Source organism: Schistocerca cancellata, chromosome 7, assembly GCF_023864275.1.
Source record: "Schistocerca cancellata isolate TAMUIC-IGC-003103 chromosome 7, iqSchCanc2.1, whole genome shotgun sequence".
Taxonomy (NCBI): domain Eukaryota; kingdom Metazoa; phylum Arthropoda; class Insecta; order Orthoptera; family Acrididae; genus Schistocerca; species Schistocerca cancellata.
The window spans coordinates 22,952,023-22,977,914 of NC_064632.1; the positions used below are offsets into that span (position 1 = coordinate 22,952,023).

The 25,892-nt window shown below is 42.2% G+C and overlaps 1 protein-coding gene across 1 annotated transcript in view; it reads left to right on the forward strand.

The window, feature by feature from the left end:
- The window catches only part of LOC126092411 (lachesin-like), a 320,875-nt gene that overhangs the window by 118,041 nt on the left and 176,942 nt on the right, over nucleotides 1–25,892 (forward strand). Inside the window, exon 4 of the mRNA XM_049907998.1 lies at nucleotides 15,920–16,127. Within this exon, the coding sequence (XP_049763955.1) occupies nucleotides 15,920–16,127 (208 nt within the window). The remainder of the gene's footprint in view (nucleotides 1–15,919; nucleotides 16,128–25,892) is intronic.

Sequence of the window (25,892 nt, forward strand, 5' to 3'; positions counted from 1 at the left end):
GAATGGAGGGACGAATGGAGACGTGTCGTCTTCAGCGATGAGAGTCGCTTCTGCCTTGGTGCCAATGATGGTCGTATGCGTGTTTGGCGCCGTGCAGGTGAGCGCCACAATCAGGACTGCATACGACCGAGGCACACAGGGCCAACACCCGGCATCATGGTGTGGGGAGCGATCTCCTACACTGGCCGTACACCACTGGTGATCGTCGAGGGGACACTGAATAGTGCACGGTACATCCAAACCCTCATCGAACCCATCGTTCTACCATTCCTAGACCGGCAAGGGAACTTGCTGTTCCAACAGGACAATGCACGTCCGCATGTATCCCGTGCCACCCAACGTGCTCTAGAAGGTGTAAGTCAACTACCCTGGCCAGCAAGATCTCCGGATCTGTCCCCCATTGAGCATGTTTGGGACTGGATGAAGCGTCGTCTCACGCGGTCTGCACGTCCAGCACGAACGCTGGTCCAACTGAGGCGCCAGGTGGAAATGGCATGGCAAGCCGTTCCACAGGACTACATCCAGCATCTCTACGATCGTCTCCATGGGAGAATAGCAGCCTGCATTGCTGCGAAAGGTGGATATACACTGTACTAGTGCCGACATTGTGCATGCTCTGTTGCCTCTGTCTATGTGCCTGTGGTTCTGTCAGTGTGATCATTTGATGTATCTGACCCCAGGAATGTGTCAATAAAGTTTCCCCTTCCTGGGACAATGAATTCACGGTGTTCTTATTTCAATTTCCAGGAGTGTATGAACTGGATACGTAAGTTAAATAGAGGCCAGATTGTGTAGTACAAGCTCTTCAGTAATAGTCCACTTGCAGACAAAATCAGTAACCTTGCTATTAGAAATTTTAGTCTCACAGCTGGTCCAGCTATAGTAAATAATCTGGTCGCTATGTAACGCAAACTGGAGTAGTGAGTCGAGCGAGGCCCTCTGGTTAGCCGCGACGGCCTATATACATGCTGGCTAGAAGGCGTTGGCAGCATGTTGGTTGTCGATGTGTCTCTGGCCTCTCTGTTGATAGCCACTCTTGATCCATCGCCAATATCGATCATCGCCCACATATTTGTCCACTGGTGTGATGGCGACAGCTTACGCCAGCAGAGTTAACTGAGGACAAGCAAACGCGAATAGCCGACAACCGCTGGTTTTTATGATTTCATGGTTTCAGTGCATAATGTGTGATATACACTCATCAGTTCTTCCACTTCTTCATTTCACGCAAAAATTTCTAGATGTTTAATTGGATACAAGCAATTGTATTTGTTAATTCTTTCACTTACAAACGCAGAGAGTTTCGATGTAAGGTGCTCATTCGCCTGCAATAATTGTCACGATCGTGATATCTACATCATTGTCTACATTCCACAAGAGACCTTACGATGCAAGACGATGGGTTCTTATGACATCACTAGTCTTTCACCTCTGTCATCTTTATTTCACGAATGGTACGCAAAAGGAATTTTTGGAAATAACAACCCAATTTTTATATTTTTAGCATTTTATATTTATGGTAAGTCAAATAACACCCGAGTGAGAAATTTTCATGTATTAAATAAATGGACTGGAATCGCGAGCAGCAAAAATGTGAGAAGATTGATCACAAACATTTATTTTTAGGAACAAACTGGTTTTGGACCAACGTTATACAAGTACAGTTTAGGAACTACCACACGGCTGGATATTAAAATTGCTACACGAAGAAGAACAACCACGACTGGCCATAATAGTGACCTTGATACGCCTGGGCATTGAGTCAAATAGAGCTTGCATGGCGTGTACAGGTACAGCTGACCATGCAGCTTCAACACGATACCACAGTTCATCAAGAGTAGTGACTGGCGTATTGTGACGAGCCAGTTGCTCGGCCACCATTGACCAGACGTTTACAGTTGGTGAGAGATCTGGAGAATGTGTTGACCAGGGCAGCAGTCGAACATTTTCTGTATACAGAAAGGCCCGTACAAGACCTGTACCATGCGGTCGTGCATTATCCTGCTGTAATGTAGGATTTCGCTGGGATTGAATGACAGGTAGACCCACGGGTCGTAACACATCTGAAATGTAACGTCCACTGTTCAAAGTGCCGGCAATGCGAACAAGGGATGACCGAGACGTGTATCCAGTGGCACCCCATAGCATCACGCCAGGTGATACGCCAGTATGGCGATGACGAATACACGCTTCCAATGAGCGTTTACCGCGATGTCGCCAAACAAGGATGCGGCCATCATGATGCTGTAAACAGAACCTGGATTCATTCGAAAAAATGACGTTTTACCATTCGTGCACCCGGGTTCGTCGTTGAGTACATCATCGCAGGCTCTCCCGTCTGTGATGCAGTGACAAGGGTAACCGCAGCTATGGTCTCCGAGCTGATAGTCCATGCTGTTGCAAACGTTGTCGAACTGTTCGTGCAAATGGTTGTTGTCTTGCAAACGTCCCCATCTGTTGACTCAGGTATTGAGACGTGGCTGAACGATCCGTCACAGCAATGCGGATAAGATGCGGGATCCAGCACGGTGTTCCTTGTTACCCTCCTCAACCCACCAATTCCATATTCTGCTAACAGTCATTGCATCTCGAGGAACGCGAGCAGCAATGTCGCGATATGATAACCCGGAATCGCGATGGGCTACAGTCCGACCTTTATCAAAGTCAAAACTTGATGGTACGCATTTCTCCTCCTTACACGAGGCATCACAACAACGTTTCACCAGGCAACGCCGGTCAGCTGCTGTTTGTGTATGAGAAATCGGTCGGAAACTTTCCTCATGTCAGCGCGTTGTAGGTGTCTTCAACGTCGCCAACCTTGTGTGAACGTTTTGAAAAGCTAATCATTTGAATATCACAGCATCATCTTCCGGTCGGTTAAATTTTGCGTCTGTAGCACGTCATCTGCGTGGTGTAGCAATTTTAATGGCCAGTAGTGTAAAAGAGAAATGGAACTGGCAACCAGACTTGGAAGAGGGAGCTGTAGTGCAATTACCGGGCGTTGAGCGGGTTGCGAAACTGTAGGCGCGCTGGAATCGACTAGTGACATGCCGGCAGCGGCGTCGAGCCAGCGGGCTGGCGCGTAGGTGTCAGCTGGTCTCATCTCCCGTGATCCGGAAGCGTGGAGATGGCCGGCCGCGCTTGGTGGTTCTGTGGCAGCTGCCAACGTTGTCTGTCGGGCGGCGCATTGACAGCTGACACTCAGATCGCGCGTGCTGCGTGAGCTGCCACAGGCAGCCGTATCGGCCGACACGCTCGTGCGTACTGTGCGAGCGACAAAGTCCCGCTGCAACAGCCGAGTAGCTGTTTCTAAAAGTGTCGCCTATAAGCGGTACAATCATTTTGCTCGAGATTATGGCACCAAAATCAGTTTCACGTAGGAAAATAAGGCGAAAGAGAACAGTTGTGCAAGAACTGTACAGAGGGATCTTTACGAAAAATTTAAACCTTTATATCGTCAACTGATATACGAGGACACACATATATATGCGTGACTCTCTTAGCAATTGATTAAGATGGAGCGGTTCTTATGTGACCACGAACTTTCAGCAGGGAATACGTTCGGAAGAAAACTGAATTAAGGTGCCCTTGGTCTAGGGATAAAATCCTTCGTTATAAGTATGGGATTAAACTAAATGCTGAATTAAGATCCATGTGATCTAGGGGTAACTTCATTAGCTATTAGTCTACAATGCAATGGGTCCTGGCTTAACAGCTCAGCAAATGCTGCTTAAATTTTAGCTGAGATAGCACAGTAACTTAACTACAATCCCATCACAACCTGTGTGTACCAAGTTTTATCTATACTCTTTACATTACATCTCACAGTACGTGTACATTAGGTGCTTACAGACTTATCGCAAAATATAAGGCACACTAAGTTCCTCATAAAACACATGGAGCTACCGAGAAATTTTACTGATATTTGATTATTGACAACTTAACTGATGAGCAACCATTGCTGAGTCCAAGGAAAATGTTTCAAATTATCTGCATAGCCTGCATAAATTATGCATATATCTTATTTTCTCAAGAAAACTGGTCTAATGTGTTGTGAAACGATTTGTGTAGAAGAAAAAAATGTGATAGGTCAGAAAACATTTTGATACACTTCGTGAGCTGTACATAATTGTGAGCATCATTTGTGTCAAATGTTTCTTTAAACGACTTCATATGTCGTTTTTAGACAGAACCCTTCACAAAACATTTGACCAAATCTTTAATTTATTTACCTTTTTCAGTTCTGTTCTTAAAGTATGGTATTTGACACCTCATTTTCCTTGCTAGCGTCTTCTGTTGTCGAAATGTCCTAATCCACTACTTGATTCAAAGGAAGTTTTTTTTTTTTTACGTATCACATTAATGTTCGTGAGATACTTCAGTTTTTCCACACATAAAGAACTATGTTTGTTAGATTTTCCCAGATTACTTTCAAGCAATTTTGTTTTCAAAACTAGAACTCATGCTGGTCATTTGGCTACTCCATTTGCCCAATTTCGGTTTTGGCTATGAGAATTCAAAAACGATAGCACTGAATTTTGTAACGAGTCATGTTTCAGGCACAATGTTATGTGCCCCTTTACATGGTATCGATAACAAAACTCGTTTAGATATCGGGAACCGTTCATGAAATATGACGAATATGCTGGTTCTTATTGTTGTAACCATTTTATTCCCAAAGCACATAGATTTAGGCACACCAAGCGTGAATTATACGCGAGACATAAAACCCAATACCTCGCGAACAGAAGTAGATGGTCTTCTGATGCCAGCTTGAAATACAGTTTCAATATATTTGCTAAATTTCATATGCTGCAATACGTGACCTAAAATGAACCAAACAAAAATGCTATTCTATGTGTATTCATCCCTGCAAACTGTAATAATTTCCTATAATACTTTACTTCATCATAACTATCCGAATAACTATATTTAACATCGAAAATAAGCTCAGGTTTTATCGAGCTGTAGATACAAAAGAACATACTTTCCTCCTGAACAATAGTCCTAAAATCGGAGGATAAGTACTTCATAGGGGCCAGCATTTAAACTCCAACACTTTGCTGAGAGGTATCATATCTCCTCTGATATGCTTGCCGGAACGACAGGATTGAAACATGTCTGAATTCAAACATCACCAGTTACAGGGAACAACAAACAGCAACATAGGTGTCACTGTCCTAGGATACTTCTGCAGCTAAGCTTACGGTCGCATTTTTTCGCCTGAAGGTGTCCTGAAGTGTCAGCTGCTTCTGTTGCTCGTATACAATGCAACCTCAGATGCCAGTCAGAAGTTTCGCCTCCGCTGTTGCAACGTCAGATGACCTCCTGGATGATCTCTTAGCACTGGTCACAGCTACCTCCCTGGGCCTGCCTGAGAATTTTTTGTTTTTGAGCCGTTAAATTGTTGTTCGTCATAGTCGTTAAATATTTTGCACTGCCTTCAAATCTCATGTAGGAAGATTTATTTTTTATTTTTATTTTATTTTTTTTTGGTAATCTGTCTACTAACTGGTTTGATGCAGCCCGCCACGAATTCCTTTCCTGTGCTAACCTCTTCATCTCAGAGTAGCACTTGCAACCTACGTCCTCAATTATTTGCTTGGCGTATTCCAATCTCTGTCTTCCGCTACAGTTTTTGCCCTCTACAGCTCCCTCTAGTACCATGGAAGTCATTCCCTCATGTCTTAGCAGATGTCCTATCATCCTGTCCCTTCTCCTTATCAGTGTTTTCCACATATTACTTTCCTCTCCGATTATGCGTAGAACCTCCTCATTCCTTACCTTATCAGTCCACGTAATTTTCAACATTCGTCTATAGCACCACATCTCAAATGCGTCGATTCTCTTCTGTTCCGGTTTTCCCACAGTCCATGTTTCACTACCATACGATGCTGTACTCCAGACATACATGCTCAGAAATTTCTTCCTCAAATTAAGGCTAGTATTTGATATTAGTAAACTTCTCTTTGCCAGAAATTCCTTTTCTGCCATAGCGAGACTGCTTTTGATGTCCTCCTGGCTCCATCCGTCATTGGTTATTTTAATACCTAGGTTGCAGAATTCTTAACTTCATTGACTTCGTGACAATCAATCCTGATGTTAAGTTTCTCGCTGTTCTCATTTCTACTACTTCTCATTTCCTTCGTCTTTCTCCGATTTACTCTCAAACCATACTGTGTACTCATTAGACTGTTCTTTCCGTTCAGCAGATCATTTTATTGTTCTTCACTTTCACTCAGGATAGCAATGTCATCAGCGAATCGTATCATTGATATCCTTTCACCTTGTATTTTAATTCCACTCCTGAACCTTTCTTTTATTTCCATGATTGCTTCCTCGATGTACAGGTTGAAGAGTAGGGGCGAAAGGCCACAGCCTTGTCTTACACCCTTCTTAATACGAGCACTTCGTTCTTGATCGTTCACTGTTATTATTCCCTCTGGGTTGTTGTACATGAACAGTCTCTCCCCATAGCTTACCACTACTTTTTTCAGAAAATCGAACAGCTTGCCCCATTTTATATTGTAGAACGCTTTTTCCAGGTCGACAAATCCTATGAAAGCGTCTTGATTTTTCTTTAGCCTTGCTTCCATTATTAGCCGTAAGGTCAGAATTGCCTCTCTCGTCCCTTTACTTTTCCTAAAGCCAAACTGATCGTCACCTGGCGCATTCTCAATTTTCTTTTCCATTCTTCTGTATATTATTCTTGTAATCAGCTTCGATGCATGAGCTGTTAAGCTGATTGTGGGATAATTCTCGCACTTGTCAGCTCTTGCCGTCTTCGGAATTTCGTGGATGATGCTTTTCCGAAAGTTAGATGGTATATCGCCAGACTCATATATTCTACACACCAACGTGAATAGTCGTTTTGTTGCCACTTCCCCCAATGATTTTAGAAATTCTGATGGAATGTTATCTATTCATTCTGCCCTATTTGACCGTAAGTCCTCCAAAGCTCATTTAAATTCCGATTCTAATACTGGATCCCCTATCTCTTCTAAATCGACTCCTGTTTCTTCTTCTATCACATCAGACAAATCTTCACCCTCATAAAGGCTTTCAATGTATTCTTTCCACCTATCCGCTCTCTCCTCTGCATTTAACAGTGGAATTCCCGTTGCACTCTTAATGTTACCACCGTTGCTTTTAATGTCACCATAGGTTGCTTTGACTTTCCTGTATGCTGAGTCTGTCCTTCCAACAATCATATCTTTTTCGATGTCTTCACATTTTTCCTGCAGCCATTTCGTCTTAGTTTCCCTGGATTTCCTATTTATTTCATTCCTCAGCGACTTGTATTTCTGTATTCCTGATTTTCCCGGAGCATGTTTGTACTTCCTCCTTTCATCAATCAACTGAAATATTTCTTCTGTTAACCATGGTACCTTCGCAGCTACCTTCTTTGTACCTATGTTTTCCTTCCCAACTTGTGTGATGGCCCTTTTTAGAGATGTCCATTCCTCTTCAACTGTACTGCCTACTGCGCTATTCCTTATTGATGTATCAATAGCGTTAGAGAACTTCAAACGTATATCGTCATTCCTTAGTACTTCCGTATCCCACTTCTTTGCGTATTGATTCTTCCTGACTAATGTATTGAACATCAGCCTACTCTTCATCACTACTATATTGTGATCTGAGTCATCTGCTCCTGGGTACGCCTTACAATCCAGTATCTGATTTCGGAATCTCTGTCTGACCATGATGTAATCTATTTGAAATCTTCCCGTATCTCCCGGCCTTTTCCAAGTAAACCTCCTCCTCTTGTGATTCTTGAACAGGGTATTCTCTATTACTAGCTGAAACGTGCTACAGATCTCAATTAGTCTTTCTCCTCTTTCATTCCTTGTCCCAAGCCCATACTCTCGTGTAACCTTTTCTTCTACTCCTTCCCCTACAACTGCATTCCAGTCGCCCATGACTATTAGATTTTCGTCCCCCTTTTCATACTGCATTACCCTTTCAATATCCTCATACACTTTCTCTATCTGTTCATCTTCAGCTTGCGAAGTCGGCATGTATACCTGAACTATCGTTGTCGGTGTTGGTCTCCTGTCGCTTCTGATTAGAACAACCCGGTCACTCAACTGTTCACAGTAACACACCTTCTGCCTACCTTCCTATTCATAACGAATCCTACACCTGTTATACCATTTTCTGCTGCTATTGATATTACCCGATACTCATATGACCAGAAATCCTTGTCTTTCTTCCACTTCACTTCACTGACCCCTACTATATCTAAATTGAGCCTTTGCATTTCCATTTTCAGATTTTCTTGTTTCCCTACCACGTTCAAGCACCTGACATTCCACGCCCCGGCTCGTAGAACGTTATCCTTTCGTAGAGTATTCAATCTTTTTCTCATGGTAACCTCCCCCTTGGCAGTCCCCTCCTGGGGATCCGAATGGGTGACTATTCCGGAATCTTTTGCCAATGGAGAGATCATGACACTTCTTCAATTACAGGCCACATGTCCCGCGGATACACGTTACGTGTCTTTAATGCAGTGGTTTCCATTGCCTTCTGCATCCTCATGTCGTTGATCATTGCTCAATCTTCCGCCTTTAGGGGCAATTTCCCACCCCTAGGAGAAGAGAGTGCCCTGAAGCTCTATCCACACCGCCCTCTTTGACAAGGCCGTTGGCAGAATGAGGCTGATTTCTTATGCCGGAAGTCTTCGGCCGCCAATGCTGATTATTTTTCAAAATTTAGGCAGTGGTGGGGATCGAACCCGGGACCTAAGACGTTTTGATTATGAATCAAAGACGCTACCCCTAGACCACGGGTCCTAGGAAGACTACAAGCAAGTTACTGCCGCACGCCTTTCGCTCGCATATCAAACTTCATGTTGTCGGTTAACAGTTGGCACCCTGGGCGCTGTGAGTGCGTCCATTGCATGCCACATGCAGGCCCTGAAAAGGATAGTTTCTAGGTAGCGTCCCCTCGCTTGGTTAACTGCAAACATCTTTTTATCTCTAGTTTAATAATGTGTTTGAATAGGCGCCCCTTCCATTCAGCTCAGCAAAAACATCGCTCACTGTCTTCTGGCGTACAACAACAGCTGGGTGAGAAACCTGGATCTTCCTTCTTCAATACGTGCTCGCCTGTCACACGGCATGGCGAGGTACTTCCTCAGAGTGCGAACAAATGTTTTGTCTCAAGTGCTTGTTCTCTCTAGGACGTGATGGAAATGTCAGCGATGGTTAAAATATTTATCAAAAAGGGATTATCTGTTTTGGGCATCATCGGTTATCTTTAGATCATATGAGGAAGTTGTTGACACATAATAATTTCCTCCTTATCAGCTATGGGTGACCATTCATCGCCAAAGCCCGTAATATCTTGCTGACATGACTGTACCAGAAAAGAAATTCTTTCATAAACAAACAACAATTGCCAGTAAAACTGCATATCATCTGTTAAATTTCTGATTATTTTGCCTGTTCTTTGTTGTAAGAAGTGAAATGTAGAGCTGAACCACTCATTAGCAAACATATATTCCAGCCATAAACCAATTGAGCTACATATTGAACATCAGTTGGTATTCATTCTGGCGATGACTTCTCTTAACGAAGTCGTATTTTACACCCAACAAAGTTGTGCTCGATAATGATTTAAGGTCGAAATCATGATAGTAATACAAAATAAGGAAGTTTTATAGTCAAATAGCGAAAATATCACACGTTTTATATATGTGTATTTCTCTCTGAAAAACGCGAAAGCAAATGCTTCCGCCTTTCCAAGTTACACTCTCTCTTATGGTTTCCCATTTTTTCGCAACCTATATCACTTTGTCTCCGCGCATTCCGTTTCCCTCCTTCGTTGTTGCCGGTCAGCATATTATATATGTACAGGCACGTAATTATTCTTAGTTGTTCTATTTTTCACGAACGAATATAAACTACCTTACTATAATGTAGGAACTATTCTTGTTAATAGTTCTGTCATTTTTGTTCTGAGTTTTGGATTGCTTATTAGATGTAAGCTCGCTTGCATTTTGTTTGTTGTAGCATATGTTCTTCTTCTTCTTCTTCTTCTCCTTCTACTCGTCCTTTGTCCCACATCGGCGCAGAGTCGGCATGGTTACTAACGCATTTTGGCATGGTTAGTTTCATGGGAGCCGGATGGCCATCGCCTCGCCCCTACGTTACACTGTCAAACGGAATATGTGCACCCGAACTGTCTGCGTGGAGTGTTATTCATGTGGAAGTGAACAAAAGTTTTCTAAATGATTGCAAATCGTGTAACTCAGGCAAGACTTACGCATCAGACCTGTACTGACGCAGTGGCATGTGGGAAACTGCCTAGATCTAACATTCAGGCTGATCGTCATATGTCATTGATTTTTTACTTTTCTGCACGGGACACCCAGTTCATCAGATCTTGACGATGACTTCAGTCAACAAACTCTAATTGTACACCCAGCACAGTTGTACTTGATAAAGGATTAAGGTCGATATCATGATAATAATACAAAAAATAATGAAGTTTTACAATCAAATGGCGGAAATGTCCTTCAAACATTATTACCTGACTGTAGCCCAAAAATATGAAGAGATAATCTGTACGTAAAAGTTTTGGGAACAACTAATGAAATTTGCGAATGGAGTGCTTCCATGCTGGCAAAAGGACACTGAATTTAGCTCAGAGTGCAGGGTAGTTATCTGCAGTAGTGGTCAGCAGAGTCAAAGAAGGAGTTGGAGAATGATCTTGTTTCATGGATGGTAACAGCTAGTGCCTGAGGTAAATGAGACCTTGTTATTATGGGGAGAGATGAGAGTTACTTAATCACTGATACGAGATACTGTGATCCACGTCGACACGCGAGCCCGTGAAGTGGACATTGAGTACCTTGCTCACGTAACCTATCTGAAGTGTCTAATCCGATTACAATATGTCTCAAAGCTTAAGGAAGCCACATTAAGAAGCTGAAGTCTTCTGAACATGGTCTTGGTATTGTCTGCACATCTGAGACGCTAATCTAAACTTACACATGACTTTCTCAGCTTTTCATGTTACACTATCGCCGAGCTAAACAGCAGGCAGTTGCTGGTGTAATTCACTCTTAATAAGTATCTGATGTGATAGTCCAATTGTTATTGCTAGAGAGTCACGACTCAAATGTTTAATTCTCTTACAAACCATACAGCCAAGTTTGAGACAGGGAGTAGTGTGTACGTCTATGAGTAATACACCGTGATAATTATCACTGCGAAGAGCTGCAAAGCTTGAAGTCCTGTATCTCCTACTCCGTCAGTAATTTTCGTTGACATTACATCTGGAAGAATGTGGCGCTGCGACGAGCAGTGTACGGACTGTAATGGAACAAAGCTCATATTGCTGGAACTAAATGAACATTTTGTTGTAGAAGGAGTGTATTCAACAAGTCGATGTTCGTATCTTTCATTGCCATGACATGAAGCTGTTGACGTTAAGTTGCAGTACGGGAATGCGCTGGCAATGTTCTGTCCACAATGTGTTACATTGATTTACATTGTGGATGAAGTTCCGGGACTAAAAAATCCGTCAGTACTGTGCAAGGGTTTCTACACTTCGTTACAGTTTTCTGGCGTTGAAACTTCTGTTCCTCTTTAAAATGACAAACCCAGTTTCTTTCGCTGCTTCGTCAAATACGTCTTCCTGTAGTATACTTTAGTCACAGTAGCATTTCAGATTAATCTCATAAAGTAAAATGCTTACTTACTTTACACGTCACAGTGAATCATATTATTTTTATTGTAACTATTTCCTTCATGCATCAGCGGAATTCACTTGTTCAACCCAACAATGTCCGGCCACCTCCTCGGCGGTCTTCCCTTCTGTCTTATCCCTCGATGTCTGTAGTCGAAAATTTGTTACCGAAGGCTATTTTCATACATTCATACATTCTACTTACATGTTCCCACCATCTCTTTCTGTTTATACCTGTTTTCTTGTGCACTGAATCTACTTTTAATCCATTCTCAGTATTTTCATTTTGTCGTAATCTTCTGTGGAGCACCTCTAATACTATTGAAAAATTCCCTTTGCGCAGCCTGGACCCTGCTCATACCCTTTCGAGTGGGAACCCAAATTTCAGATCCATAGAGCGTAGTGGGTACAGCCATGACTTTGAAAAGTCCATGTTATGTACCTGGAAAACCGAGCAAACTGTCTTCAGATCAGAGAAATAGTGCTTTGAGTAACACCTCTCCAAACTAGAAAACTCGCAATACATGAATAAAGTAATGAATGAGATACTGAATGAAAACTACTACGACAAATGTATATGTCAACGCAATAATAGGTCCAGCTGAAACATAACAGATACACCTGTGGACACCAATTAACACTGAGTTTTGGGCAACATGTCTAACTGCTTTACGTGGTTACACTGGATGTAATGATTCAGTGTTTTGGTTAGACAAAGCTCTTCCTTTTACATGTGGTTTCAAATGCATCTGCCGAGTACTTGCGCTCAGTGCCATTGTCAAAGGAAACATTAAGGGAACTTTATGGATTTTCAGGAACGCCCATTTGCCTTTTTGTGTGAGAGAGTTAACTTCTTTTTAAATTTTGGTGCATCAGAATCAGTTATCAGTGCTCATAACATTCCCAAATATTATTTACTTTTAAACGTAATTATGCTGATTTCGATTTCAGGAACTTCAAATATTTATTTACTTAAACGGAGAAATAATGCAGCCAACCGGTTGCCAAAAACTATTTAGTGCGCTGTCCTAGTTTTCGACACATCTGAGGATGTCCTCATCTAAATGAAATTTTAAACTTTCATTCTAATGAAGACTCCTTAGGGGTGTCGGTTGGCTGTATTATTTCTCCGTTGAAATTTATGTGTCATTGCTAATTTACAATAAGGTATGTAAACGAACGACTGATGTGGATAGATTTGACAGTGTCTAGCAAGAAAATTAGGATTGTGTCAGTATATTCGCATTGTGAAGGGACAGATCAAGATAAGATGGATAGTTTTTATGAGGCACTCAGTGATGTAGTTGTTAGAGTAAAGGACAAGGACAGTGTTCTGCTCATGGGTGATTTTAACGCCAGGATTGGAAATCGAACAGAAGGGTATGAAAAGGTTATGGGTAAATTTGGAGAGGATATGGAGGCCAACAGGAACGGGAAACAACTCTTGGATTTCTGTGCCAGTATGGGCTTAGTAATCACAAACTCCTTTTTTAAACATAAGAACATTCACCGGTATACTTGGGAAGGCAGGGGAACCAGATCTGTCATTGACTATATAATAACAGATCAGGAATTCAGGAAGGCTGTGAGGGACACACGAGTATTCAGGGGATTCTTTGATGACACTGATCACTATTTAATCTGCAGTGAAATTGGGATAGTGAGGCCGAAAGTGTAGGAGGTCAGGTCCATATGTAGGAGGATAAGAGTGGAGAAACTTCAGGATAAGGAAATCAGGCACAAGTACATAACAGCAATCTCAAAAGGTACCAGTTAGTTGAATGTAGTCAATTACAGTCACTGGAAAAGGAGTGGACAAGGTACAGGGACACAGTACTAGAAGTGGCTAAAGAATGTCTTGGAACAGTAGTGTGTAAAAGTAGGATGAAGCAAACAGCTTGGTGGAATGATACAGTCAAGGCAGCCTGTAAAAGGAAAAAGAAGGCGTATCAAAAATGGCTACATACCAGAACCCAGATGGACAGAGAAAGTTATGTTGAAGAAAGAAACAAATCCAAACAGATAATTGCAGCATCCAAGAAGAAATCGTGGGAAGACTTTGGAAACAGGTTGGAGACTATGGGTCAAGCTGCTGGAAAACCATTGTGGAGTGTAATTAGCAGTCTTCGAAAGGGAGGTAAGAAGGAAATGACAAGTATTTTGGACAGGTCACGAAAACTGCTGGTGAATCCTGTGGATGCCTTGGGCAGATGGAGGGAATATTTTGAAGAGTTGCTCAATGTAGGTGAAAATGCGATCAGTAATGTTTCAGATTTCGAGGTAGAATGGGATAGGAATGATGATGGAAATAGGATCACATTTGAGGAAGTGGAAAAAATGGTCAATAGATTGCAGTGCAATAAAGTGGCTGGGGTGGTTGAAATTAAGTCGGAGCTCATCAAATACAGTGGAATGTCAGGTCTTAAATGGCTACACAGGATAATTGAAATGGCCTGGAAGTCGGGACAGGTTCCATCAGACTGGACAAAAGCAGTAATCACACCAATCTTTAAACATGGAAAGAGAAAAGATTGTAACAACTACAGAGGTATCTCTTTAATCAGCGTTGTGGGTAAAATCTTCGCAGGTATTGTTGAAAGGAAAGTGCGAGTATTAGTTGAGGACCAATTGGATGAAAATCAGTGTGGGTTTAGGCCTCTTAGAGGTTGTCAGGACCAGATCTTTAGCTTACGGCAAATAATGGAGAAGTGTTATGAGTGGAACAGGGAATTGTATCTATGCTTTATAGATCTAGAAAAGGCATATGACCGTGATCCTAGGAGGAAGTTATTGTCTGTTCTACAAGATTATGGAATAGGAGGCAAACTTTTGCAAGCAATTAAAGGTCTTTACATGGATAGTCAGGCAGCAGTTAGAGATGACGGTAAGTTGAGTTCATGGTTCAGAGTAGTTTCAGCGGTAAGACAAGGCTGCAACCTGTCTCCACTGTTGTTCATTTTATTTATGGATCATATGTTGAAAACAATAGACTGGCTGGGTGAGATTAAGATATGTGAACACAAAATAAGCAGTCTTGCATATGCGGATGACTTAGTTGTGATGGCAGATTCGATTGAAAGTTTGCAAAGTAATATTTCAGAGCTAGATCAGAAATGTAAGGACTATGGTATGAAGATTTGCATCTCCAAAACGAAAGTAATGTCAGTGGGAAGGAAATATAAACGGATTGAGTGCCAAATAGGAGGAACAAAGTTAGAACAGGTGGACAGTTTCAAGTACTTAGGATGCATCCTCTCACAGGATGGCAACATAGTGAAAGAACTGGAAGCAAGGTGTAGCAAAGCTAATGCAGTGAGCGCTCAGCTACGATCTACTCTCTTCTGCAAGAAGGAAGTCAGTACCAAGACTAAGTTATTTGTGCACCGTTCAATCTTTCGACCAATTTTGTTGTATGGGAGCGAAAGCTGGGTGGATTCAGGTTACCTTATTAACAAGGTTGAGGTTACGGATATGAAAGTAGCTAGGATGATTGCAGGTACTAGTAGATGGGAAAAATGGCAGGAGGGTGTCCACAATGAGGGAATCAAAGAAAAACTGGGAATGAACCCTATAGATGTAGCAGTCAGGGCGAACAGGCTTAGATGGTGGGGTCATGTTGCACGCATGGGAGAAACAAGGTTACCCAAGAGACTGATGGATTCAGCAGTAGAGGGTAGGAGGAGTCGGGGCAGACCGAGGAGAAGGTACCTGGATTCGGTTAAGAATGATTTTGAAGTAATAGGTTTAACATCAGAAGAGGCACCAATGTTAGCACTGAATAGGGGATCATGGAGGAACTGTATAAGGGGGGCTATGCTCCAGACTGAACGCTGAAAGGCATAATCAGTCTTAAATGATGATGATGATGATGATGATGATGATGATGATGCTAAAAGACAGCCATGTTCAGAATTTTATTATGTGTTTATTTAAATAAAACAATCGTTAACTTTCATCAATGTTAGGATATTTCGAATTGAATTGTATTGTGTTCTCCACACCTGTATCTCGTGATACGAAATCCACTATACAATGGAGTGTCAAGGAATTCTTTCCTCATAATATGCTGCACTAAGTTTTTCTCATTCGCAAACATATTGAGAAGAAAACGGATTTTTTAGTGTTTCCATTGACTTTCTCAACCTACTGACTTGTGTGAATGGATTACAGTAAACCTATTTTTCAGTGAGGCAGGGTACAATTCTGCCTTTCCTCTTTTAAGGTGGGCTGGTTGCGCTCTGAAGACCAGACCGTGCTTACAATGCACGACAAGGTGGTGACACACAACTCGCGGGTCGGAGTCTCGCACGACCAGCTCCGAACGTGGCGGCTGCACGTGCGCCAGCTGAAGGAGTCGGACCGCGGCTGCTACACCTGCCAGATCAACACGAGCGTCATGAAGCAGCAGACCGGCTGCATCGACGTGCACGGTAAGGCAACCGCACCTCATTGCCGCTTATGTTTCTGAAGTAGTTTGCTTAACTCTCAAAACTACCCATCTATCACTTGCTTTGTCTGACTATTCTGATTAAATTATACACACGTTAAAAGCAGTCTTGCATCACTTCGGTTCCGAGAGTTCCGGGACCTGTACAGATAACTGGAAAAGAGATCATCATAAACATGATTTCCGCCCTTTTTATTACTCATGAAAACCACACATTGCATGTTGTACGACCATACAGCGAGACCTACAGAGATAGTGGTCCAAATTGCTGCAGACAGCGGTACCTCGATTACCCAGTGGCACGTCCTCTTGCATTGATGCACGTCTTTATTCGTCGTGACATACCATCCACATCAAGGCACTGCTGGTCCATATTGTTCCCTCCACAACGGCGATTCGGCGTCAATCCCTCAGAATGGTTGGTGGGTCACGTCGTCCATAAACAGCCCTTTTCAATCCATCCTAGGCATATTAATAATGAAGAAATTCCTCCAGCTATAATTAAAGTGTCGATTTTATTTTGGAAACTAGTTTCAACGTCGTAACAACGTCATCTTCAGGCCCATACACTTCTTGACGTCAACTGCGTGCGGCTGATACTAGAAATCAGTGGTGAGATATGGACGTGCCCCGTGTGGAAGGTGGTTAGTAGCTGTTACTAACCACCTCCCACACGGAGCACGTACATGTCTCACCGCTGACTTCTAGTATCAGCCGCACGCAGTTGACGTCAGCTAGTGTATGGTCCTGAAGATGACGTTGTTACAACGTTTAAACTAGTTTCCAAAATAAAATCAGTACATTAAATACAGCTGGAGATATTTCTTAATTCTTAATATAAATTTATTCCAGCTGACGTTCCACTGTCCTCCATTTCAACTATGGATGTAAGAAGATATCCGAGGTATTTTCGATAGGGTTCATGGCTAGAAAATATGCTGGAGACTCTAGCCGCCTGAAGGAATTCACTTACAAGATGTGCACAATGGGGGCGCGAATTGTCGTCTATGAAGACCAATGCCTCCCCAATATGCTGCCGATATGGTTGCACTATCGGTAAGAGGATTGCATTCACGTATCGTACAGCCGTTACGGCGCCTTCCTTGACCACCAGCGGCGTACGTCGGCCGAAAATATTGCCACCCCAAAACAGCAGGAATCCTACTCCTTGCTGCACTCACTGAACAGTGTGTCTAAGGCGTTCACCCCGACCAGGTTGTCTCCAAACACGTCTCCGACGATTGTTTGGCTGAAGGCATATGCGAAACCAATCGGTGTAAAGAACGTGATGCCATTCCTGAGCTGTCCATTCGGCATATTGTTGCGCCCATTTGTACCACGCGGATTGCTGTCGTGTTCGCAAAGTTGGACCTCGCCATGGACGTTGGGAGAGATGTTGCGCATCATTCACCCTGTTGCTTAGAGTTCGAATCGTAACATTACGTCATGTGGCTTCACGAAAAGCCTTATTCAACATGTTGGAGTTACTGTCAGGGTACCTCCGAGCCTTAATCCGTGGGTAACCTTCATCCATTGCAGTAGTATCCCTTTGTTAGCCTGGGTGAGGCATGTAATCGACAGTTCCTGTCTCTTTGTATCTTCTGCATGTCCGAACAACACCGCTTTCGTTCACTCCGAGACTCCTGGACACTTGCCTTGTTGAGAGCCGTTCCTGGTACAAAGTAACAATGTGAACGTGTTCGAACCGTGGTATTGACCGTCTAGGCATGGTTGGACTACAGACAACACGAGCCGTGTACCTCCTTCCTGGTGGATTGACTGGAACTGATCGGCTGTCGGACCCCCTCCGTCTAATAGGCGCTGCTAATGCAAGGCTGTTTACATCTTTGGGCGGGTTTAGTGACATTTATGAACAATCAAAGGGACTGGGTCTGTCATACAATATCATCAGGCAACGTCTGTCTTGGGAAGTTCGTGGAACTGGGGTGATGTAGAACATTTTTTTACGTGTGTAGGTTTGTGAATGAATTAATAACTCCGTACGTTCACCAACACTATGCAGCTGACCTAAAGTTGTGACAGCACAATGTACCATCACTTGTATTTGATTTCTTTACGCCTGCCTTTTCTGACTAGTGTGTGAAGTCACAATTTCTCTTAACAGTCGCCGTTAGACATAGAATGTCCTTCATTGTACGATTCGTATCTTCCCTTCCCATGAGACTTCTAAGCGTTCTTGACATGGTGTTTTCATTCTGAGGACAGAAGATAACAGCACGACCAGTGCATGCTAAAATCATGTCTTACAAGAAGACGCGTTCCTGCCTAGGCTGCAGTATGTACCCTTTCAACACTAACTTGAAGCTTGTAAGAAAGTACAAAAAAATAATTATGAAAATGGCAATGAAGAATAGCACTGGCCCAAGGAGACGGATGAAGTGTCAGATTGAATCATCATCAGATTCGTCTGCACAAACGTGAAACGAACCACCATTAACTAATATCAGAGCAACTGTTACTTTACCGGTACGTGGCTGAGTGGCTTTAGTTTGGCCTTCGAGTATAGCAGATCGCAGCGACTAGGTGGATTCTCGTAAGATTGACAAGAGCTGAGCGCTGACCGCAAAGGCACGATAATGCATGTATGCATGTAATGGGAGAAATTCTCTGACTGCGCTCTGCTCCTTATGGTGGCTAAGGACCCGCGGCTGATTCCCATCAATATCGCTTTACAGCCAAGGACAACACTTCACCAATATCAGAAAAATACTGAAATGGCCTAGTGTAAAAAATGAGGATATCGAATTGTGCATATCGGCGTGACGACTTCATTGCACCACGATGCTGCGTAAACTCTTGTTTTCCCTTGTTGAAAGCCCTTCCTGGCACAAAGTAAGAATGCGGATGCGATGGAACGCGGTTTTGTCTGTCTAATTTTATAAGCAGTGAATGAAGAAATATTTTAAATTACTCTATTGGTAAATCAATACTGAGACATTCATAAACAGTACGTCGGATTGTATCTGAGCTGTACAGTTACACGTAGTAATATAATTTACCTGAAATTTAACTAGATCCAAAGTAGCGACGATATTCATTAAAACGTCTCAGTGTAGTGCATTAGAACTAAATGTACTCCACAATCACACATACAGTGACGTCGCATATGTTATACTATGACTTTATCCTTTTCCTAAACGTCTTTATGTTAGAAATGCAAGACATTTCTTCCACAGAAAAGATAATTACGCTGGCTGATAGAGGCTAATCAGCAATTAAATCGTAGGTACCTCAGATGTGATGCATTCCACATAAAAACCAAGAACACAGTCTGAAAGAGCAGGAATTTTCGCTCTTTTATAATTTCATGCATGTAATTTAGAACGTTGCGTAAGGTCAGAAAGTTGATAGCGCTGGTAGGCGCTATTTTCAGTACAATTACTTCTAATAAAATCTGTGTATATTCAATAAGGTTAATTTAAAAATAAATACTGAACAGATTTTGAACGTGGTAACTGGGTCTGGTTTCATGAGGTAATTAATGGGTGGCGCTGCCGTGCCTTGTTGTCTTTGGCGGCCTACCTGTCAGGGGATCCAGTCGTTTCACATGGATAGTTCTTGGTGAGTCTGGGTACCTTTCAGCAGGAGTTTAGCTTAACGCCTGGGTAGTGCGAGTGCAGCGTCACCGTGTCAACACTACAATTTTATAGGCGATAGAATCTTGAGCAGTAATCTTGGGCAGGAACTAATAAGTTTCCAAGAGCTTTCGAGTGAAATGTGTTTTCGCGACTGGAGGTCTTTAAATGGCAAGAACAGTCGTGACGATCCTTAACGGAAAGTGAAACAGTATCACTGATGACGTTCATGTTTCGGGGTAGATGACTGATGAAGGGAACAATCCAAACTTATTCGCTGTTCTTAGCTATGTAGCTTTTTCTTAATTTATGTAGTAAACAACATGATTTTCGTGAAATAATGTAAGATTATCAATTTCTTTTTTATGAATTGCAGCAACGATACACAGTATTCATATTAACTAAGCCATTGTGTTGGCTAATCTTTTTATTACTTTGACTCAACTAAATTTTCATGCTCTTTATTTAACTCGTATTCTGATTCATTCGTTATTACAATATGCGTTAAACTTTGTGCGTGTTGTCTATGGTTCCGTAAGGAAAACCATGGTAAATACCTGGTGCTGTCATTAGCCCAGATGCATCCCGATGATTGTTAAGACACACTTAATTACTAACTCTGTCTAACGGGAGATGCGTACTGAGTTGTCGCAAAGGAACGTTGGAGTGCTGTCGAGAGATTGATGTTAATCGAATATGCAAGAAGAGGATTTTGTCGTGGTCTGACCTCAATCTGTTTATTGATATCTACTTCGACCACAGCTTGTGGTGTTAGTGAGGTGGTGCAACAAATAATGTCCTGAACTCAGATGAATACACAATGATCGACGCACAATCTTCTAAACAGAGTGTGAGCGTTAAGGAATTAGTGAAGTTACATTTCATTTTACGTCATACACAGCTCCACAAATCACTGAAACTGTTTCTTGACCTCAGACATCGTATCTTTCGAAATTACTTTGAGTTTGTCATCTGCGACCTTATGAATTTTTCTCTAACTTGTCGTTTCTTGAGACCTTATATGAGTTTTCAGTTTCGAGAAGAGGAAATACCCCAAATGTGATGAATCAAGTGAATAAAGCACACGTAAAAAATTTAAATATGTTTTCAGTGTTAAAGTGTGTGGCTGAACCGGTTTATAGTATTTCGTGACTTTAATTACTTATAAATGATATTTCAAGTAGACCAAAAAAATATAAAACCAGTTACCTATTAGCAGCGTAACAATTCGTTTGATCTCATAAATGATTATCAGGGCTAATATTTGTCACTCCGCTAAAGAAATCTCCACTTGACGTTGTGTAGAAATGTAAAGTGTGTGAGTGTGACGAAATTGCATATCATTTATCAGATTTTACACAACTGTTACTTAAGATGGAAGCACCTCTCTCTAGCTAAAGGAACATTCAGTCACAAAATACTGCCCGCGCACAATACTGACGTATGTCTCCTATTAAAATATTAAATGTAAATCGTAAGAAATAATTAGGCTTAACACATCAGCAAATAAGAAATTGGTATTACGTAACGTGCTGTGAGCACTGTTTTTAAAGATACAATATGAGTTCAATTGTGTCTTTTAAAGTAGATTCGGGACCACCGGTGCACATTTATTTCCATTAATTTATATCTAACAACATTTATGTTAGTTAAAATTCTCGATTCAAAACTGCGGCGGATATAATTTTGCTAAGATGGTGGCAGACAGACGATAGTCAAGTTGACTACTGTTATTCTCGATTCCCTTTATATCAAGTTAATATATTTAGATAAAATTCTTTAAGCCGTTTGCCTTCTGTTAATTGCCACTAATAATTTTAAAAGAAATTACTGCATATTTTTTATACCAGCTACTAGTAAACTCCACTGTAAGTTACCAGCGCTAACGGCTGCGCTCCTAGTTGCGGAGCTGAAAATTAACACTTAAAAACATTAATTAGAATGGATTACAATTGAAATAAATACAAATCTACATGCAGACAATAGCGACTCTACTTTCCAAATAATAATTAACAATATCGTTACAGGCTTTCTCTTTACAGACCTCACACGTCTCACGTCCGAACACTTCATCGGTTAGCACAGGAAGAACAACTGAACCACAATTATCACAGATAACAAGAATAAGATTATAATTGTCGTTGTCTATGAATGTGTTTCTCTGATAATAGTTTTAATTCACAAAGCAATTAAATTATTATAGAAATAATTTTCGTCATTTTTACACGATACAGTCTTCTTATAGGTAGTATCGAAAATGTTTGTCGACGTTGGTACACTAAGTTCATTTTAACATCTTGTAGCTGGAACATAGTGACGTGGATATTACAAGTGCAACAGATTAAAACAGCAAACGTTGTACAAATCTTATGGAATTCTTTGGATTCTACCTTAACATTACTGACATATTTTGTAATTTATTACCTCAGTGAAAGACTTTTGTTTGAACTACATTAAGGTTCTTAGGAAATATGGTTGTCATAATATTCACTTTCCACTTTCATAACCCATGTTTTTCGGGCTTAGAGAACCCCGCCTCTTTTTCTCGGAGAAACGCTTACACCCTACACTATCAAGTAATTGTTAGTGCATTCCAATCTTTGACGTTTTCCGGTGATATTGTAATTCTATAAAAGACAGCAAAGCATTTGGAAGCTAAACGAAATTGGGAGTGACTTGAATCAGGGTATAGAAAGGAAAATGAACAAACGCAAAACAAGAATCCTCCAATGCGGGAGAATTAGATTGGAAATGAGACACAAAAGGCAGGTGATGAGCTTTGAAATTTGAGAGGTAAAATTACTGATGATGGTCGAAGTAGCAGGGATATAATACAGAGACTAGCAATAAAAAATAAAATGTTTATAAAAAATAAATATTTAACGTCGAAAATAAATTTGAGTGTTATAAAATTTTTTCCTGAAGGTATCTGAACTCTAGCCTTGTAAGGAAGTGAAATAAGACGACAGCCAATTTAGACAAAACAAGAATAGAAGAATTTGGTATCCGGTGCTACAGCATATTTCTGAAGCTTAGATTAGTGGATCCAGTGAGGAGGTAATGAGTGGGATAGGGAAGGAAAGAAATTTGAATAAAACAAGGGATGAATTAATAGGATATTACCAGAGACTTTAAGAAATCATAAGACTTGTATTGGAGACAAGTGTGAAGGTAAAAATTATATGTGAAGGTCGGGAAATGAATGTAGTTTGCTGGTTGAAATGGATATAAGTTGAGAAAATTATTCAGGGGTAAACAGGCTTGCATAGGTTAGAGTAGCGTGGACAGCTGCGTCCGCAAGAACAGTTGCTTTTGGTAAATCACCATTTAGTTTAAATACTCTGCTTCTGCCAATGTCATAGTAGATCTGAAAGTATCTGGTGTTCAGCATGTTGTTAAGTAGGTCTGAAAGTTAATGATATGGGATAAAACTCTTGAATTTCAAAAGGAGTATTTTTGTACAATGTGTCATTAACACATCTTGAAAAGCAGCTGCACTTACTGATTTATTCTCACACTCACTTGACATATAAGTTGTGAGATAGAGAGTATCTGATCATTACTACTCCTCCAGCTGATCTGCATTCCTTCAGTTCTATAGAGATGTGGCTGTCGATTAGTTAAAAATTTTTAGTGTGGTTAACGCCAAAGCAGCACCTGTGTGACACGTAGTGGACCACAGTTTCCTTTGGTAGTCGTTTCACTATGACTAGTACTTTCGCATACTTCGACATAGGTGGACGTTTTCAAGTTTATAGGATACTGGAAAGCCATTTCACTGTAGCTGATCATCGGTTAGCTAGATATTCAGCGTGTATTGTGTTAAATCCAGCTGCTTTTTCAAGTTTCATTATTTTGATTGTATATTTTTTTCCACATCTTGAACTGGAATGAAGAATTCAGAAGTATGTGCGGAAGGTCTTCTTTTGGTATTCAACTACAAATTATTATTCCTTGTAGTCCGTCATTTATTTTCTTGGAGAATGATACCACGTGTTTAGCAAATTCGATGAAACTGATGATTTTATTTGACTTTTTGGTTGCAGTATTTGATGAATATAGCCCTCATATAAGTACTGGGGGCACTTGTTACATTGTTAGACAGTGTTTCTCGTATTCGCTTAGTAATTTCTCTCTCCACCCAAGGATATACTCTTTATCGTATCCTCTACAAATGCGTCGTCTAGCAGCCCCTTCTATAATCCCAACAATTATTCTAGAGTCTTTTCACGTTCCATTTTCAATTGTCTCTTTATACGTTCCTTTTGGACTAGGTTGTGATCGTACAACACGTATTGACATCCCCAACTGTAAGGAAATAAGTCTGTGTTGGTTATAGGGGACATCATTAACACAGTATGCCGCACCTCACTGAGTGAATAATGAGACTGAGTTGCTAAAAATAGATGAGGGGTGCATCCTCCAGTCCAGCGGACTAAATCAGTAATAGTTAGGTCTTAAGCATCATCAATTAATTTCAGATTTTCAGTTTCCGTCTAGTCAGCAAACGCTTCACTATTAAATACACTCCTGGAAATGGAAAAAAGAACACATTGACACCGGTGTGTCAGACCCACCATACTTGCTCCCGACACTGCGAGAGGGCTGTACAAGCAATGATCACACGCACGGCACAGCGGACACACCAGGAACCGCGGTGTTGGCCGTCGAATGGCGCTAGCTGCGCAGCATTTGTGCACCGCCGCCGTCAGTGTCAGCCAGTTTGCCGTGGCATACGGAGCTCCATCGCAGTCTTTAACACTGGTAGCATGCCGCGACAGCGTGGACGTGAACCGTATGTGCAGTTGACGGACTTTGAGCGAGGGCGTATAGTGGGCATGCGGGAGGCCGGGTGGACGTACCGCCGAATTGCTCAACACGTGGGGCGTGAGGTCTCCAGAGTACATCGATGTTGTCGCCAGTGGTCGGCGGAAGGTGCACGTGCCCGTCGACCTGGGACCGGACCGCAGCGACGCACGGATGCACGCCAAGACCGTAGGATCCTACGCAGTGCCGTAGGGGACCGCACCGCCACTTCCCAGCAAATTAGGGACACTGTTGCTCCTGGGGTATCGGCGAGGACCATTCGCAACCGTCTCCATGAAGCTGGGCTACGGTCCCGCACACCGTTAGGCCGTCTTCCGCTCACGCCCCAACATCGTGCAGCCCGCCTCCAGTGGTGTCGCGACAGGCGTGAATGGAGGGACGAATGGAGACGTGTCTTCTTCAGCGATGAGAGTCGCTTCTGCCTTGGTGCCAATGATGGTCGTATGCGTGTTTGGCGCCGTGCAGGTGAGCGCCACAATCAGGACTGCATACGACCTAGGCACACAGGGCCAACACCCGGCATCATGGTGTGGGGAGCGATCTCCGACACTGGCCGTACACCACTGGTAATCGTCGAGGGGACACTGAATAGTGCTCGGTATATCCAAACCGTCATCGAACCCATCGTTCTACCATTCCTAGACCGGCAAGGGAACTTGCTGTTCCAACCGGACAATGCACGTCCGCATGTATCCCGTGCAACCCAACGAGCTCTAGAAGGTGTAAGTCAACTACCCTGGCCAGCAAGATCTCCGGATCTGTCCCCCATTGAGCATGTTTGGGACTGGATGAAGCGTCATCTCACGCGGTCTGCACGTCCAGCACGAACGCTGGTCCAACTGAGGCGCCAGGTGGAAATGGCATGGCAAGCCGTTCCACAGGACTACATCCAGCATCTCTACGATCGTCTCCATGGGAGAATAGCAGCCTGCATTGCTGCGAAAGGTGGATATACACTGTACTAGTGCCGACATTGTGCATGCTCTGTTGCCTGTGTCTATGTGCCTGTGGTTCTGTCAGTGTGATCATGTGATGTATCTGACCCCAGAAACGTGTCAATAAAGTTTCCCCTTCCTGGGACAATGAATTCACGGTGTTCTTATTTCAATTTCCAGGAGTGTAGTTGTAAGCCCAGAGATGATGGTTGCTGTTTAAATCACAAAGGAATTCAGTTGAGTGTTGCTCAGGTACTATGAGAGGGCAATTAGTCTCTGGATCTTGTATACGTTGGCTATAGTCAAATTTTCAATTGTTACCATAGTAACAGAAGTGTCATTTTCAGTGTTGTTAACCAGTATCTGGTTCTTGACTTAATCATACACTGC